Below are 15,170 nucleotides of genomic sequence, written 5' to 3'. Positions count from 1 at the left end.
TCACATCTTTTATAATGGACTCTAGCATTTTCCCCACTACTGATGTTAGGCTAACTGGTCTCTAATTCTGTTTTTTCTCTCCCTCCTTTTTTAAATAGTGGGGTTACATTTGCCACCCACCAATCTGTAGGAACTGTTCCAGACTCTATAGAATTTTGGAAGATGATCACCAATGCAACCACTATTTCCAGGGCCACTTCCTTTAGTAGTCTGGGATGTAGATTATCAGGCCCTGGGGATTTGTCAGTCTTTAGCCCCATTAATTTCCCTAGCACTATTTTTTTTACTAATACTGGTTTCCTTCAGTTCCTCCCTCTCAATAGACCCTTGGTTCCCTAACATTTCTGGGAGGTTATTTGTGTCCTCCTTTGTGAAGACAGAACCAAAGTATGTGTTTAATTGTTCTGCCATTTCTTTGTTCCCCATTATAATTTCCCCCATTTCTGACTCTAAGGGATCTACATTTGTCTTCACTAATCTTTTTCTCTTGACATATTTATAGAAACTTTTACAGTCAGTTTTTATGTTCCCTGCTAGTTTACTCTCATACTCTATTTTTCCCCTCTTAATCAATCTCTTTATCCTCCTTTGCTGAATTCTGAACAGTTCCCAATCCTCAGGCTTGCCACTTTTTCTGGCAATTTTATATGTTTCCTCTTTGGATCTAATACTATCCCTAATTTCTTTTGTAAGCCACGGTTGAGCCATCTTTCCTGTTTTATTTTTGCGCCAGACAGGAATGAATAATTGTTGTATTTCCTGCACACGTTCTTTAAATATTAGCCATTGCCTATCCACTGTCATCCCTTTTAGTAAAGTTCCCCAATCTATCATAGCCAACTCGCACCTCATACTTTCGTAATTTCCTTTATTTAGATTCAGGACCCTAGTTTCAGATTCAATTACTTCACTATCCATCTTAATGAGGAATTCTATCATGTTATGGTCGCTCTTCCCTAAGGGACCCCGCACAACAAGATTGTTAATTAATCCTTTTTCATTGCACAATACCCAGTCTAGGATCGTCTGTTCTCTAGTTCATTCCTCAACATATTGGTCTAGAAAACCATCACGTACACACTCCAGGAATTCCTCCCCCACAGTATTATTGCTAATTTGGTTTGACCAATCTTTTTTTTTATTCGTTCATGGGATGTGGGCGTCAATGGCGAGGCCAGCATTTATTGCCCATCCCTAATTGCCCTTGAGAAGGTGGTGGTGAGCTTCTATAATCTATATGTATATTAAAGTCACCCATGATTATAGTTGTACCCTTCTTGCATGCATCTCTAATTTCCCGTTTAATGCCCTCCCCTACATCTCCACTACTGCTTGAGGGCCTATAGACAACCCCCACCAACGTTTTCTGCCCCTTGGTGTTTCCTAACTCCACCCATACAGATTCCACATCGTGATTTTCCGAGCCAATATCCTTCCTCACTATTGCATTGATTTCCTCCTTTACTAACAATGCTACCCCACCTCATTTCCCTTTTTGCCTGTTCTTCCTAAATATTGAATACCCTGGATGTTCAGTTCCCATCCTTGGTCATCCTGCAGCCATGTCTCTGTAATCGCAACTGTATCATAACCGTTAATATCTATCTGCGCTGTTAATTCATCTAGCTTATTGTGATTTGGACTCAGGAATCAGTAGTACAATTTCAAAATTTGCAGATGACACCAAATTGGGAGGTATAGTTAATACTGAGGAAGACTGAAAAAGTACAAAAGGACGGTAATAAACTTGTAGCATGGGTGTGTAAATGGCAAATGAATTTCAAAAGAGATAAAAGTGAGGTGGTGCATTTTGGTAGGAGAAATAAGGAAGCCACATTCTCCTTGAGAAATAAGAGTCTAAATGCGATAGAGGAGCAAAGGGATCTCGGGGCACAAATTCATAAATTATTAAAAGTAGCATTGCAGGTTAACAAGGCCATAAAAATGCAAACAAAGCACTGGGGATCATTTCTAAAGGAATAGAATTGCAAAGCAGAGCAGTTATATTAAATTTATACAGAACCTTGGTTAGGCCACACCTAGAGTACAGTGTATAGTTCTGATCTCCATATTACAAAAAGGATCTGGAGAAGGTGCAAAAAAGATTTACAAGGATAATACCAGAACTGAGAGGTTATAGCTATCAGAAAAGACTGAACAAGCTGGGGCTCTTTTCTCTAGAAAAGAGAAGGCTGAGGGGTGACTTAAAAGAGGTCTACAAAATTATGAAGGAGTTCGATAGGGTAGACGTAGAGAAGATGTTACCACTTGTGGGGGAGTCCAAAACTAGGGGCCATAAATATAAGATAGTCACCAATAAGGAACGTAGGAGAAACTTCTTTACCCCAGAGAATGTGAAACTTGCTACCACATGGAGTAATTGAGGCGAATAACATAGATGCATTTAAAGGGAAGCTAGATAAATACATGAGGGAAAAAGGAATAGAAGGATATGCTGATAGGGTGAGATGAATTGGGGTGGGAGGAGGCCTGTATGGAGCATGAACACTGACATAGACCAGTTGGGCTGAATGGCCTGTTTCTGTGCTGTAAAATTTTATGTAATAAACGTATTTCTCTTTTGAAGTTTGGAACTGAGACTAGAGTTTACAACTTCTAGAAATATATTTCAGTTATTGAGCAAATTTTAAAAACCTTCAAATGCTGAAAATATGAAACAAAACCAGAAAATGTTGGAAATATACAGCAGCTTCTTGTCACACTGCTTGTTCGGCATCCAGTACTGGATAAGCAAAAATTGTCTCCAACTAAATATTGGGAAGACCAAAGCGGTCCTTGCCACAAACTCCGTTCAACAGCCACCGACTCCATCCCTCTCCCTGGTTACTGTCTGAGGCTGAACCAGACCATTCACAACCCAGGCGCTATATTTGACCCTGAAATGAGCTTCCGACCACATGTCCGCTCCGTCACCAAGACCGCCTACTTCCACCTTCGTAACATCACCCATCTCCGCCCCTGCCTCAGCTCATCTGCTGCTGAAACCCTCATCCATGCCTTTGTTACCTTTAGACTTGACTATTCCAATGTTCTCCTGGCTGGCCTCCCATCTTCCACCCTCCATAAACTTGAGCACATCCAAAACTCTGCTGCCCATATCCTAACTCACACCAAGCCCTGTTCACCCATCACCCCTGTGCTCACTGACCTACATTGGCTCCCAGAACGGGAATGCCTCGATTTAAAAATTCTCATCCTTGTTTTCAAGGATGGCCTCGCCCCTCCCTATCTCTTTCACCTCCTCCAGCCCTACAACTGTCCGAGAACTATGCGCTCCTCCAATTCTTGCCTCTTGTGCATCCCCGATTTTAATTTCTCCACCATTGGCGGCCATGCCGTCAACTGCCTAGGCCCTAAACTCTCGAATTCCCTCCCTAAACCTCTCTGCCTCCCTACTTCTCTTTCCTTTCCTAAGACACTCATCAAAATGTACCTCTTTGACCAAGCTTTTGGTCATCTGTCCCAACATCTCCTTATGTGGCTCGGTGTCAAATGTTGTTTGATAATGCTTCTGTGAAGCGCCTTGGACGTTTTACTATATTAAAGGCACTATACAAAATGCAAGTTGATCTTGTTGTATAAACGCTTTATCTGTCAAACCTCTATATTTGAAATGTTAATCTGTAACTTTTTTTTCCAGATGTTGAGGTAAGGTCAGTTTCACAATTAACCCAAACACTGAATTTTAAACCTATGTTCACATGCTTTATTATCTGGTTTCTGCAGTGAAATTAGTGAATTTTGTACACCTTGAGAAATATATTAAAAAATAAACTATATACAGAAAGGTCTACATAATTTGAAGCTTGTAAAGAAGAATTGAGCGATTTGGAATTTTTCCAGCGACAATATATGAACAATCTCCTAACCTGGAAGGATCAGAGTTAAGTGCGGTAGCTTTAAAAATGCAAATGAGGAACAAAGCTGCTATCTCTTTAAGCACTAGTGACGTCAATATTTTTTGAGTAGTGAAGCCGTGGCCCTGCGCCTGAGAGCTGGAAGCCCCGTACGTTGATTGATTCGCCCGGATCGGGTTACAAGATGGCGGATGTTGTGCTGTGGTGAGGCGGATCGTTGAGGGGAAAGGAAGGAAGGCCCGGCCTACCCATTTTACATTAACCACTTTTATTTAATTTGTTTTTCTTTTTTCCTTTTCCATCGACTTCCTTTATTTATTTGCAATAACATGTCGCACGACTCTTCAGTAGCGTTTTCCACCATTGTAAAATCACGGCGGTGACGGTGTAGAAAAAAACCGAAAGAGAAGAACGACGGTAGTCCCCCGAAAAAGGAGAAATAAAGAAGCCGAGGGAAGGAATCATGTCGGATACGCGGAGGCGGGTGAAAGTGTACACGCTGAATGAGGATCGACAATGGGACGACCGGGGCACGGGGCATGTGTCTTCGACCTACGTCGATCGCCTGAATGGAATGTCCTTGTTAGTACGGGCCGAGTCCGACGGTAAGAACCGGGGAGAGAAAGAGGCAAACAGCCTCGGGCAGGCCAGCATGTACCTATGCATTGTATATGCAGCTATGTCCCCTTTGTAAAAGAATCTCCGGCTGGCTTAAAAAAAATCTTCCTCCGTTTTTTGTTTTTGCTCCGAGGCGTGTTTTTTTTACACACTATAATTGCGGGTTTTCAAATGACCCCGAGCAAAAGATGAGCCAAACGTTGGAATTATGGAGAGGCCAGGAAAGTGTGTGAATGTGACGTGCGGGGGAGGGGTGGTAGATTTAAATGATATTTACTATAGAAGTGTGTGTGCAGGGCATGTGGAGAAATGTGTTTTCATTCTTTGTGTTCCATCCTCCCAGGTTCGCTTCTATTAGAATCGAAAATCAATCCGAATACTGCGTACCAGAAGCAGCAAGTAAGTTATGTAAAATATTGCACACATTTGTCAAGAATTTTCCCTTTTTAATGCATAAAGGAAGATACGATTCCTGGAATCCACAATAAGGAAACTACACTAATTTAAGAATTTGGAAGTCACTTGAAGAGATTATAGTAGCTCAAGATTATCAAACGATCAGATAATTAAGTCATTTGGAGTTTCTGTAAATTTTCAGTTGTACAGTAATGGGTTCTAAGTGATGTGTTCAATTCATTGTTTAAAAAAAATTAGTGTAGTAACATAGAAATCAATAGTTGTCAGGTTACACACTCATTGCCTTTTGATTTGATTAATTCATGAAAAATTAGCTAAAATACCACCCAGGTGAACAATCAGTTGTGACCTTTATTTTATTATAAAACAGGACACATTGATTGTTTGGTCAGAAGCAGACAATTACGACTTGGCACTCAGTTTCCAAGAAAAGGCTGGATGCGATGAAATCTGGGAGAAAATTTGTCAGGTACTGTATACATTGCTAAATTAACTGGTTGAATAGTTATAAATTGTACCATATTCTAATTTAGGCTTCCTGTAGGAGATAATCTGAAAGTTTGCATGGGGCTTTTAGACAGTTGACGTGGAGTGTGTTGAGTACTTTTTAAATCAATGCATAAAACCAGAAACATTAAGGGAAATACATCGGTTCTGTGCTTTTTTCAGTCTCCTTTGCAGAAACTGCATTATTGGAAGATTGCTATTTTTGTGAATAATCTGTCGCATGAGCAAATATCTGGACCCGAACAATGTCTATAGCTTAGTGTGCTCATTGTATTTTGATATTGAGACTGAACTAAAAGCACTTTGAAAGCTTAACACTAAATTTACAGCTATATCTGTTCCTTATTGGAAGTGTTTTAGCCCACTACTTCAATTCTGTATTTGTATCTGAACTGTTTTAAGAACTTATAAACTTCAGGGGTTTGCAGTGGCATGGCTTATGTCCTCAGTTGGTCAATTAAGGTTTCTGCATTTCTTTACATAGTTCTGTACAGTAGTGTATGGGTATGTAACTGAACTTGTAATTCAGAGGTCTAGACTAATAATCCAGAGAATGTGAGTTTAAATCCCACCATGGCAGTTTGAGAATTTGAATTCAGTTTTTAAAATCTGGAAATTAAAAGCTGGTATCAATAAAGCCAGTCTGGCCTATATGTGACTTCAGACCCGCACCAGTGTGGTATCCTAGCAAGCCACACACTTGTATCAAACCTTGGGCGGCTCCGGATGGGCAATAAATGCCGGCCTTGCCAGTGACACCTATATCCTGAGAATGAATGAATTTTTAAAAAATGTTCAGAAATATTGTCATCTCAAGTCAAAAAATTACATTTAATTGAGGCCTAAGCAATTGATCAGTACTTTTAATAGTTCTGTACAGCATCTAACTAGTCTTGAATTGTATGGTCAGTATGACATTTGGCAGGGATAGTGTGGCCCTCAGCAGCTCTCTCGGGATCCCCTCCCTCCATTACTTGTTCTTCCTACCCATACACCCCAACTCCTTCACCATCTCTCTACCTCTACAAATAACCTTACCCTCCCTACCACTTGCTCCCATCACTATCCCTTCTTCCCCTTCAAGCTACATGTTCAACCCCTGTATCCTCTCCTCCCCCTTGCTCTGTTACACACTGGAGAAAAAAATTCAGAAACAATCTGATGGCCAGATTGTTCAATGACAGGATGACGAGTTTACAAAGGTGGTGTCCCATTATAAATGTGTGCATTGGAATTTATAATGGGGGTGGGAGTGAGAGAGGAGGAGTTAGAAAAAGTTGTGCTTCTAACCTCCCCCTTTTGTGCTTTTAGTATTAAATATTCTGTCCCCTTGTTACTGACTGACTGACCAGTGGAAATAATCCACTTTGCTCTTTCAAACCCTTCAGGATTTTAATCACTTTTTAGATTCCCTTTAACTGTTGTTCCAGTGAATACAGCTCTAGTTTTTTAAGCTTCTCATGGAGGCAACATCCCCATATCTCTGGTATCATCCCAGTAAACCTACATTGCACCTTTTCCACGGCTTCAGTACCATTTCTATAATGGTGTATCCAAAACCCCTCTCTTAGTATTCCAATTGTGGCCTATCCATCATCTTGCACAGATTCATAACCACCAATAGTGTTGTTTTATACATGGGGCATTGAATACGAGTGAGGAGTGTGACGACAAGAAGTACAGTTCTGTAGATGGGGAGTGTGTCAAGGTTAAGATTTTTAATATATAGATATGTATATATTTGAAGCACTAGCGCAACCAAACAAAACTATTCTGATTTGCCTGGCAACTTATATTTTTTTCCTCTTTTTCAAGACTGCCGCGTTGGGTTCAAAGCTTCATTTGTACTACACCATTAGTGAGCGTAGCATGAAGATTAGCCCTATGCTGTGGGTGAACCACCAGTAATCAGACTGCTCAAACTTTGCCTATAGAGATCCAAACGCTTAACTTATTGAACATCCTTCTTTTCTACCCAGGCAAAAATTAGTCATTGTCTAACTTATGTGAAATTTAATATTGAACAAAGTTATGGTCCTGACTAATGCTACCAGATGTCATCCGAGCAGTTGATTATTGGCCACCTTAGTTACAACACAAAAGATTTTAAAATGCATTTTAATGATTACTTTATATTCAGGCCACTTTTTTTAAACAAAGGCTCCATGCTGAACATCAAATAGGTCAGCTAGAAATCAACTCTTCAGTCAAATTCAGCTATTATTGACTGGTTGCTACAGCTGGATATGTCAGCATTACATTTTTTGTACTAATACTGGTAATTAAACTTTTTTGGGGATCTCTTGTATTTGTCCTATGTACATCTTATTCAAGTAAATCAGGTGTGGAGAATGTTAAGGGTTTGTCTGACCACTTCGCTTAGATGTGTGTTAGTACGTGGACTGTTCAAAGTGTATACAGTAGTCTAATGTCAACAAAGTAAATGCTTTCAAAACCAAGTCATTGAAGATTATTTTAAAAAACATGTTTCTATTTGTTACCTTTTTTTTAGAATTATAGAAATTTTAGCACAGGAGGTATTTACTTGGCCTATTGTGCTTGTGCCATTGCTGGCTCCATGTCATCTGCTCTAATCACGTTTGCTTGTCCTTTTTTAATATATTTCTTCCAAGTGTTTAATTCCCTTTTGAATGTTGTGATTAATTCTGTTTTAATAGCCACTAAATTTTCTGCCCCCATGTTACCAATTCATTGACCAACAGAAATAATATTTCACTTTGCTCTTTTAAACCCTTTCAGCATTTTGAACACTTTTATTGGATTCCCCCTTTAACCTCTGTTCCAGTGAATATAGCTTTTTGTTTTAAAGAAGTCTTTCATCTAGGCAATATCCTCTCATCTCAGGTATCATCCTACTAAATCTATATTAAGGTCATGGGTTCATGTCCCACTCCAAAGATGTGAGCACATAATCTGTGCTGACACTCCAGTGCGGTACTGAGGGAGCACTGCACTGTCGGAGGTGAGATCTTTTGGATGAGATGTTAAACCAAGGTCCCATCTGCCCTTTCAGGTGGATGTAAAAGATCCCATGGCACTATTCGAAGACGAGCAAGGAAGTTCTCCCCGGTGTCCTGGCCAAAATTCATCCCTCGACAAGCATCATTAAAACGGGTTATCTGGTCATTATCTCATTGCTGTTTGTGGGACCTTGCTTTGCGCAGATTGGCTGCCACCTTTCCCGACATTACAACAGTGACTACACTTCAAAAGTACTTCGTTGGCTGTAAAGTGCTTTGGGACGTCCTGAGGTCATGAAAGGTGCTATATATAAATGCAAGTTTTTTTCCATGGCTTCAGTACCCTTTCTGTAATGGGGTATCCAAAACTCTACACAGTATTCAGATTGTGGCTTATCCACTGTCTTGTACAGAATCATCACCAATACTGTTGTATTCAATGCCCCATGTATAAAACTAGAATCCTATGTGTCCATTTTATGGCATTTTCTACTTGCAATCTTGTTTTTAAAGATCTGTGTATTGACAGTCACATATCAGATTGTTCCTACGCTCCAATGAGAATTTTACCATCTCGGGTACATTTCCATTTTTCTGTGGCCAAATCATTTAGACATGACAATTTGGTTAACTTATACATTAAAATACTAACCGTATGGATTTTATCATAACCGTAACATCTTAGGGTTTTGTCTTTCATGTTGAAGGGACTGATCTTTGGTTCCATGGGTGCTGATTTGTTAATGAACCTGTTTTTTAATTTGAAAATTTACTGGGAATTGTGCATCTCATTACATTGGTGGTGGGGGGAGCAGTGTATAAAAGGAAACTATCTTTTTAAAATGTACAAATAGGATCTTGTGATTTACCATTAGTGTTTTTCCCTTTAGGATTCTCGCAGTTATTTTGAGAGGATAGTGAATTATATTTTTGAGGTTTGCCATTCGGATAACATTGGCTGATCTTGATGGTGTACTGCAAGTCTGATAGCTAAATACAATAACATTGTAGTCTTGTGAAGGGGTTCAGATCGTGTCATAAATGACTATATTGAGGTTTGAATGGTTTATAGTTTAAATCGTTTATAATCTGAATGCTAAGATGAAGAACCCTAGGGATCTGTGTTGGGACCTGTTGTCCTTCATACAGATGAATAATTTGGTCATGGACATGGTGGTTATGTACTTAATTTAAAATTTTAAAAGTCCATCAGACTTCATATCTCACGATTCATTTATGTTTGGTGTTTTACGCAATCTTTTTAAAAATAGGAAGAAAGCCAGTGGTTTTGTCTGACCTTGAGATAACCTGAAGTGGTTGTTGAAGTAACGAGAGGGATGCCTATCTAAAGAAACAGTCCACAATAATAGCCTCTAATTGATCATAGTAAGACATCAATAGGTTGGGGGAGTAGGTAGTTATGTGACAAATACAGTTCAATATATAGAATAGTGTGAGGTGGTAGAATTTGGGGGGGGGTGTGCGGAGAGAGAACAGATAATGGAATATATTTTGAATAGTAAAATTCTTAATGGAGCAGGAGAACAGTTGGATCTTTAAAAGGAGGATTGCAGTTGCAGAAGCCATAAAGGGAGCATGGCGTTCTGGTTTACACATGGGGCATCAAATACAACAGAGGGAAAAATATTGGAGCTATAGGAAAAGTGCAGTGTAGATTCACTAGGGTAATATCAGGGATGTGTGGATAAGATATGATGAGACTTTAAAAACACACCTAGGGTTTGAGGGTAAATATTACAATATTTCTGCTTGTCAGTGTACAAAGGACCATAAATTTGTTTACTATTTGAAGCATGAAGGGGACAATTAGAAGGATTTTTTTTACCCACCATTATTGGGATATGTAATGCTTTATTATGCGTTGAAACTGAGTTGATTGTGATATTTTAAGCAGGAAATAAATATTTGAAAAATAAATGTACTAGGAAAGAGCTGAGAAATAGGGTTAAAGTAGGTAGCTGTGGTGGGGTTTCCAAGTATACCAACTTCAACCTAATGAATACATGCACTAGCATTTAATGATTCTTTGTTGTCTATCAAGTTCATTGTCCTAGCTAGTAATAAATCTCATCCTAGTAAGGACTAAAACACGATGGTTGTATTGCTTTTGTGGGTTAGATTTTTTTTAAAAAAATGGTCAAATAGCCAAGCTAAATTTGAATTCCAAGTCTCTTCAACCTTTTTTGAAATGTGTGATTTGCATGACAATAGCTATGGCATGGAGGGGGGAAACTGGCAAAAAGACAAACAAAGGGAAAGAGCAGAACGGCAATACTGCACTTATATTTAAAAAAACAATAATAGCCAAACACTTACGGCAAGATTTTGGTGGTTGCAAGAATTTGCATTTGGAAAAGTCATGCACATGATTTTCAGGTATCTGAAGGATCAGTCTAACAAGGGGGCATGCTTATTTGGATCAGACAAGTGGGTATCATGCCTGTAGGAACATAAAATCAGAGAAAATTTTGCCAACAGTAATGTGGAGATGAATGGGACAAGTACACCCGGGGCATGGCTTGGGCCAGAGCACCCATACTTATCATAGAATCATAGAAGTTACAACATGGAAACAGGCCCTTCGGCCCAACATGTCCATGTCGCCCAGTTTATACCACTAAGCTAGTCCCAATTGCCTGCACTTGGCCCATATCCCTCTATACCCATCTTACGCATGTAACTGTCCAAATGCTTTTTAAAAGACAAAATTGTACCCGCCTCTACTACTGCCTCTGGCAGCTCGTTCCAGACACTCACCACCCTTTGAGTGAAAAAATTGCCCCTCTGGACCCTTTTGTATCTCTCCCCTCTCACCTTAAATCTATGCCCCCTCATTATAGACTCCCCTACCTTTGGGAAAAGATTTTGACTATCGACCTTATCTATGCCCCTCATTATTTTATAGACTTCTATAAGATCACCCCTTAACCTCCTACTCTCCAGGGAAAAAAGTCCCAGTCTGTCTAACCTCTCCCTGTAAGTCAAACCATCAAGTCCCGGTAGCATCCTAGTAAATCTTTTCTGCACTTCCTGTACAGGGAGATGTAGTGATTGAATGCAGAGAAAATCCCTTACCTCACAGGGAAGGTGCAAAATTCTGAGGGTGAGCATACCATACTTCTAGAGGTGTATAGGAATAGCTAATTTCAATCCTTGACGGAATGGAGCAAGATATGGAACAGTTTTTAAAAAGACTGCTGGTAGCTTCTTGGTATTAACAAAATAGACTGTGGGAAATGCTTATAACTAATTGTGTGCATTATATGTAAAGCAAAATCTTGTTCTGATGCAGAGAATATATTCTGATTTAATAACTTTTAAGCAGCGAAGTTTCATGTTGGTTGGACCCACCTCATGAATTACAGCTTTTTATCATATCCCTGTAATGGGTTATTCTATTTATACCACTCTTGCAATTTTCAATGTAATTCTACAGTAATTCCATTTTATTAATGTTAATTGATAGTCCCATTTGTTAATGTGCTGTTTCTAAAATCTTGTTTAAATAAGGATTGAGCTTAATTGTCCCAAAATGTAATTTTAAAATTTAGGTTTTGTGAACATAAAAAAAAATTCTTGTCTACTTTGCTCGATCCATGTATTCAGCTTTTGTGTGTAATATATGTGAGGTAATTAAAGTGTCAAACATGTTGCCAAGTACAAGGGTTGAGGCAAAGACATTGCATTCATTTAAGCAGTAACTAGATGCTGTAATATGGAGATGGTAGACTTGGTATTCTGAAAAGATAAATTCAGCTAGGCCACCTTCACCTGAACCAATCTTGTGCAGAAAAACAAATATTACTAGAGGGACAGTGAATCACCAAGTTAGGGCAGTGTTAGTATCAAAGTAAAGCAGGTCCTTGTTAGTGTCAAGTTGTCAGTGTCATTGGGACCTGATGCTGACATGGGGTCTGGTCCATTAAATCGTCTTATCTGATGTTAGCAGTTGCAATAATAGTTCCATGATTATTATGCCTGGTATAAGATGACATCTAGAAGCCAGATAATGGTTTTTTTCAAAGATTGATTGGAAGCAAGGGTCTGTGCATACAACTTTTCCCACACAAAGGTACTAGTCTCCAACAAGTTGTTGTAGAAAGGTATGTGGAAGCTATGTTTCTCCACAAGGAGAGCGCAAAACTACGGGGTGATCACTCTTTACCTCTTAGCCATGTTATCTCATTGCTGTTTGTGCAAATTTTTTTTTATTCGTTCATGGGATGTGGATGTCGCTGGCAAGGCCAGCATTTATTGCCCATCCCTAATTGCCCTTGAGAAGGTGGTGGTGAGCCGCCTTGAACCGCTGCAGTCAGTGTGGTGAAGGTTCTCCCACAGTGCTGTTAGGAAGGGAGTTCCAGGATTTTGACCCAATGACTGTGAAAGAACGGCAATGTATTTCCAAGTCAGGATGGTGTGTGACTTGGAGGGGAACGTGCAGGTGGTGTTGTTCCCATGTGTCTGCTGCTCTTGTCCTCCTAGGTGGTAGAGGTCACGGGTTTGGGAGGTGCTGTCGAAGAAGCCTTGGCGAGTTGCTGCAATACATCCTGTGGATGGTACACACTGCAGCCACAGTGCGCCGGTGGTGAAGGGAGTGAATGTTTAAGGTGATGAATGGGCTGCCAATCAAGCGAGCTGCTTTGTCCTGGATGGTGTCAAGCTTCTTGAGTGTTGTTGGAGCTGCACTCATCCAGGCAAGTGGAGAGTATTCCATCACACTCCTGACTTGTGCCTTGTGGATGGTGGAAAGGCTTTGGTGAGTCACTTGCTGCAGAATACCCAGCCTCTGACCTGCTCTTTAGCCACAGTATTTATATGGCTGGTCCAGTTAAGTTTCTGGTCAATGGTGACCCCCAGGATGTTGATGGTGGGGGATTCGGCGATGATATTCCCATTGAATGTTAAGGGGAGGTGGTGAGACTCTCTTGTTGGAAATAGCCATTGCCTGGCACTTGTCTGGCACGAATGTTATTTGCCACTTATCAGCCCAAGCCTGGATGTTGTCCTGGTCTTGCTGCATGCGGGCACGGACTGCTTCATTATCTGAGGGTTTGCGAATGGAACTGAATACTGTGCAATCAGCAGCGAACATCCCCATTTCTGACCTTATGATGGAGGGAAGGTCATTGATGAAGCAGCTGAAGATGGTTGGGCCGAGGATACTGCCCCGAGGAACTCCTGCAGCAATGTCCTGGTGCTGAGATGATTGGCCTCCAACAACCACTTCCATCTTCCTTTGTGCCAGGGATGACTAGCCACTGGAGAGTTTTCCCCCTGATTCCCATTGACTTCAATTTTACTAGGGCTCCTTGGTGCCACACTCAGTCAAATACTGCCTTGATGTCAAGGGCAGTCACTCTCACCTCACTCTGGAATTCAATTTTGTCCATGTTTGGACCAAGGCTGTAATGAGGTCTGGAGCCGAGTGGTCCTGGCGGAACCCAAACTGAGCATCGGTGATCGGGTTATTGGTGAGTAAGTGTGGCTTAATAGCACTGTCGATGACACCTTCCATCACTTTGCTGATTGAGACTGATGGGGCGGTAATTGGCTGGATTGGATTTGTCCTGCTTTTTGTGGACAGGACACACCTGGGCAATTTTCCACATTGTCGAGTAGATGCCAGTGTTGTAGCTGTATTGGAACAGCTTGGCTAGAGGCGCAGCTAGTTCTGGAGCACAAGTCTTCAGCACTACAGCCGGGGCCCATAGCCTTTGCTGTATCCAGTGCACTCAGCTGTTTCTTGATATCACGTGGAGTGAATTGAATTGGCTGAAGACTGGTTTCTGTGATGGTGGGGATATCGGGAGGAGGCCGAGATGGATCATCCACTCGGCACTTTTGGCTGAAGATGGTTGCAAAAGCCTTGTCTTTTGCACTCACGTGCTGGACTCCACCATCATTGAGGATGGGGATGTTTACAGAGCATTCCCCTCCCGTTAGTTGTTTAATTGTCCACCACGATTCACGACTGGATGTGGCAGGACTGCAGAGCTTTGATCTGATCCGTTGGTTGTGGAATTATTTAGCTCTGTCTATAGCATGTTGCTTCCGCTGTTCAGCATGCATGTAGTCCTGAGTTGTAGCTTCACCAGGTTGGCACCTCATTTTTCGGTACGCCTGGTGCTCCTGGCATGCTCTTCTACACTCTTCGTTGAACCAGGGTTGATCCCCTGGCTTGTTGGTAATGGTAGAGTGAGGAATATGCCGGGCCATGAGGTTACAGATTGTGCTGGAATACAATTCTGCTGCTGCTGATGGCCCACAGTGCCTCATGGATGCCCAGTTTTGAGCTGCTAGATCTGTTCTGAATCTATCCCATTTAGCACAGTGATAGTGCCACACAACATGTTGGATGGTGTCCTCAGTGCGAAGACGGGACTTCGTCTCCACGAGGACTGTGCGGTGGTCACTCCTACCAATGCTGTCATGGACAGATGCATCTACGACATGTAGATTGGTGAGGACGAGGTCAAGTAAGTTTTTCCCTCGTTGGTTCGCTCACCACTTACTGCAGGCCCAGTCTGGCAGCTATGTCCTTCAGGACTCGGCCAGCTCGGTCAATAATGGTGCTACCGAGCCACTCTTGGTGATGGACATTGAAGTCCCCACCCAGAGTACATTCTGTGCCCCTGCTCCCCTCAGTGCTTCCTCCAAGTGGTGCTCAACATGGAGGAGGACTGATTCATCAGCTGAGGGAGGGCGGTAAGTGGTAATCAGCAGGAGGTTTCCTTGCCCATGTTTGACC

General features: G+C 41.2%; 1 protein-coding gene across 1 annotated transcript in view; it reads left to right on the top strand.

Annotated features, from left to right (window-relative positions):
• Positions 1 to 4,034: 4,034 nt before the first annotated feature.
• The window catches only part of LOC137324580 (serine/threonine-protein phosphatase 4 regulatory subunit 3), a 61,023-nt gene continuing 49,887 nt past the window's right edge, over positions 4,035 to 15,170 (top strand). Inside the window, exons 1-3 of the mRNA XM_067989027.1 lie at positions 4,035 to 4,483; positions 4,840 to 4,895; positions 5,284 to 5,382. Coding sequence (XP_067845128.1) covers positions 4,342 to 4,483; positions 4,840 to 4,895; positions 5,284 to 5,382 — 297 coding nt within the window. The 5' untranslated portion in view covers positions 4,035 to 4,341. The remainder of the gene's footprint in view (positions 4,484 to 4,839; positions 4,896 to 5,283; positions 5,383 to 15,170) is intronic.

The sequence above is a fragment of the Heptranchias perlo genome, chromosome 8 (assembly GCF_035084215.1).
Source record: "Heptranchias perlo isolate sHepPer1 chromosome 8, sHepPer1.hap1, whole genome shotgun sequence".
Lineage (NCBI taxonomy): Eukaryota > Metazoa > Chordata > Chondrichthyes > Hexanchiformes > Hexanchidae > Heptranchias > Heptranchias perlo.
Note: the sequence above shows the minus strand (reverse complement) of the source record. Positions and strands in the feature narration are given on the sequence as shown.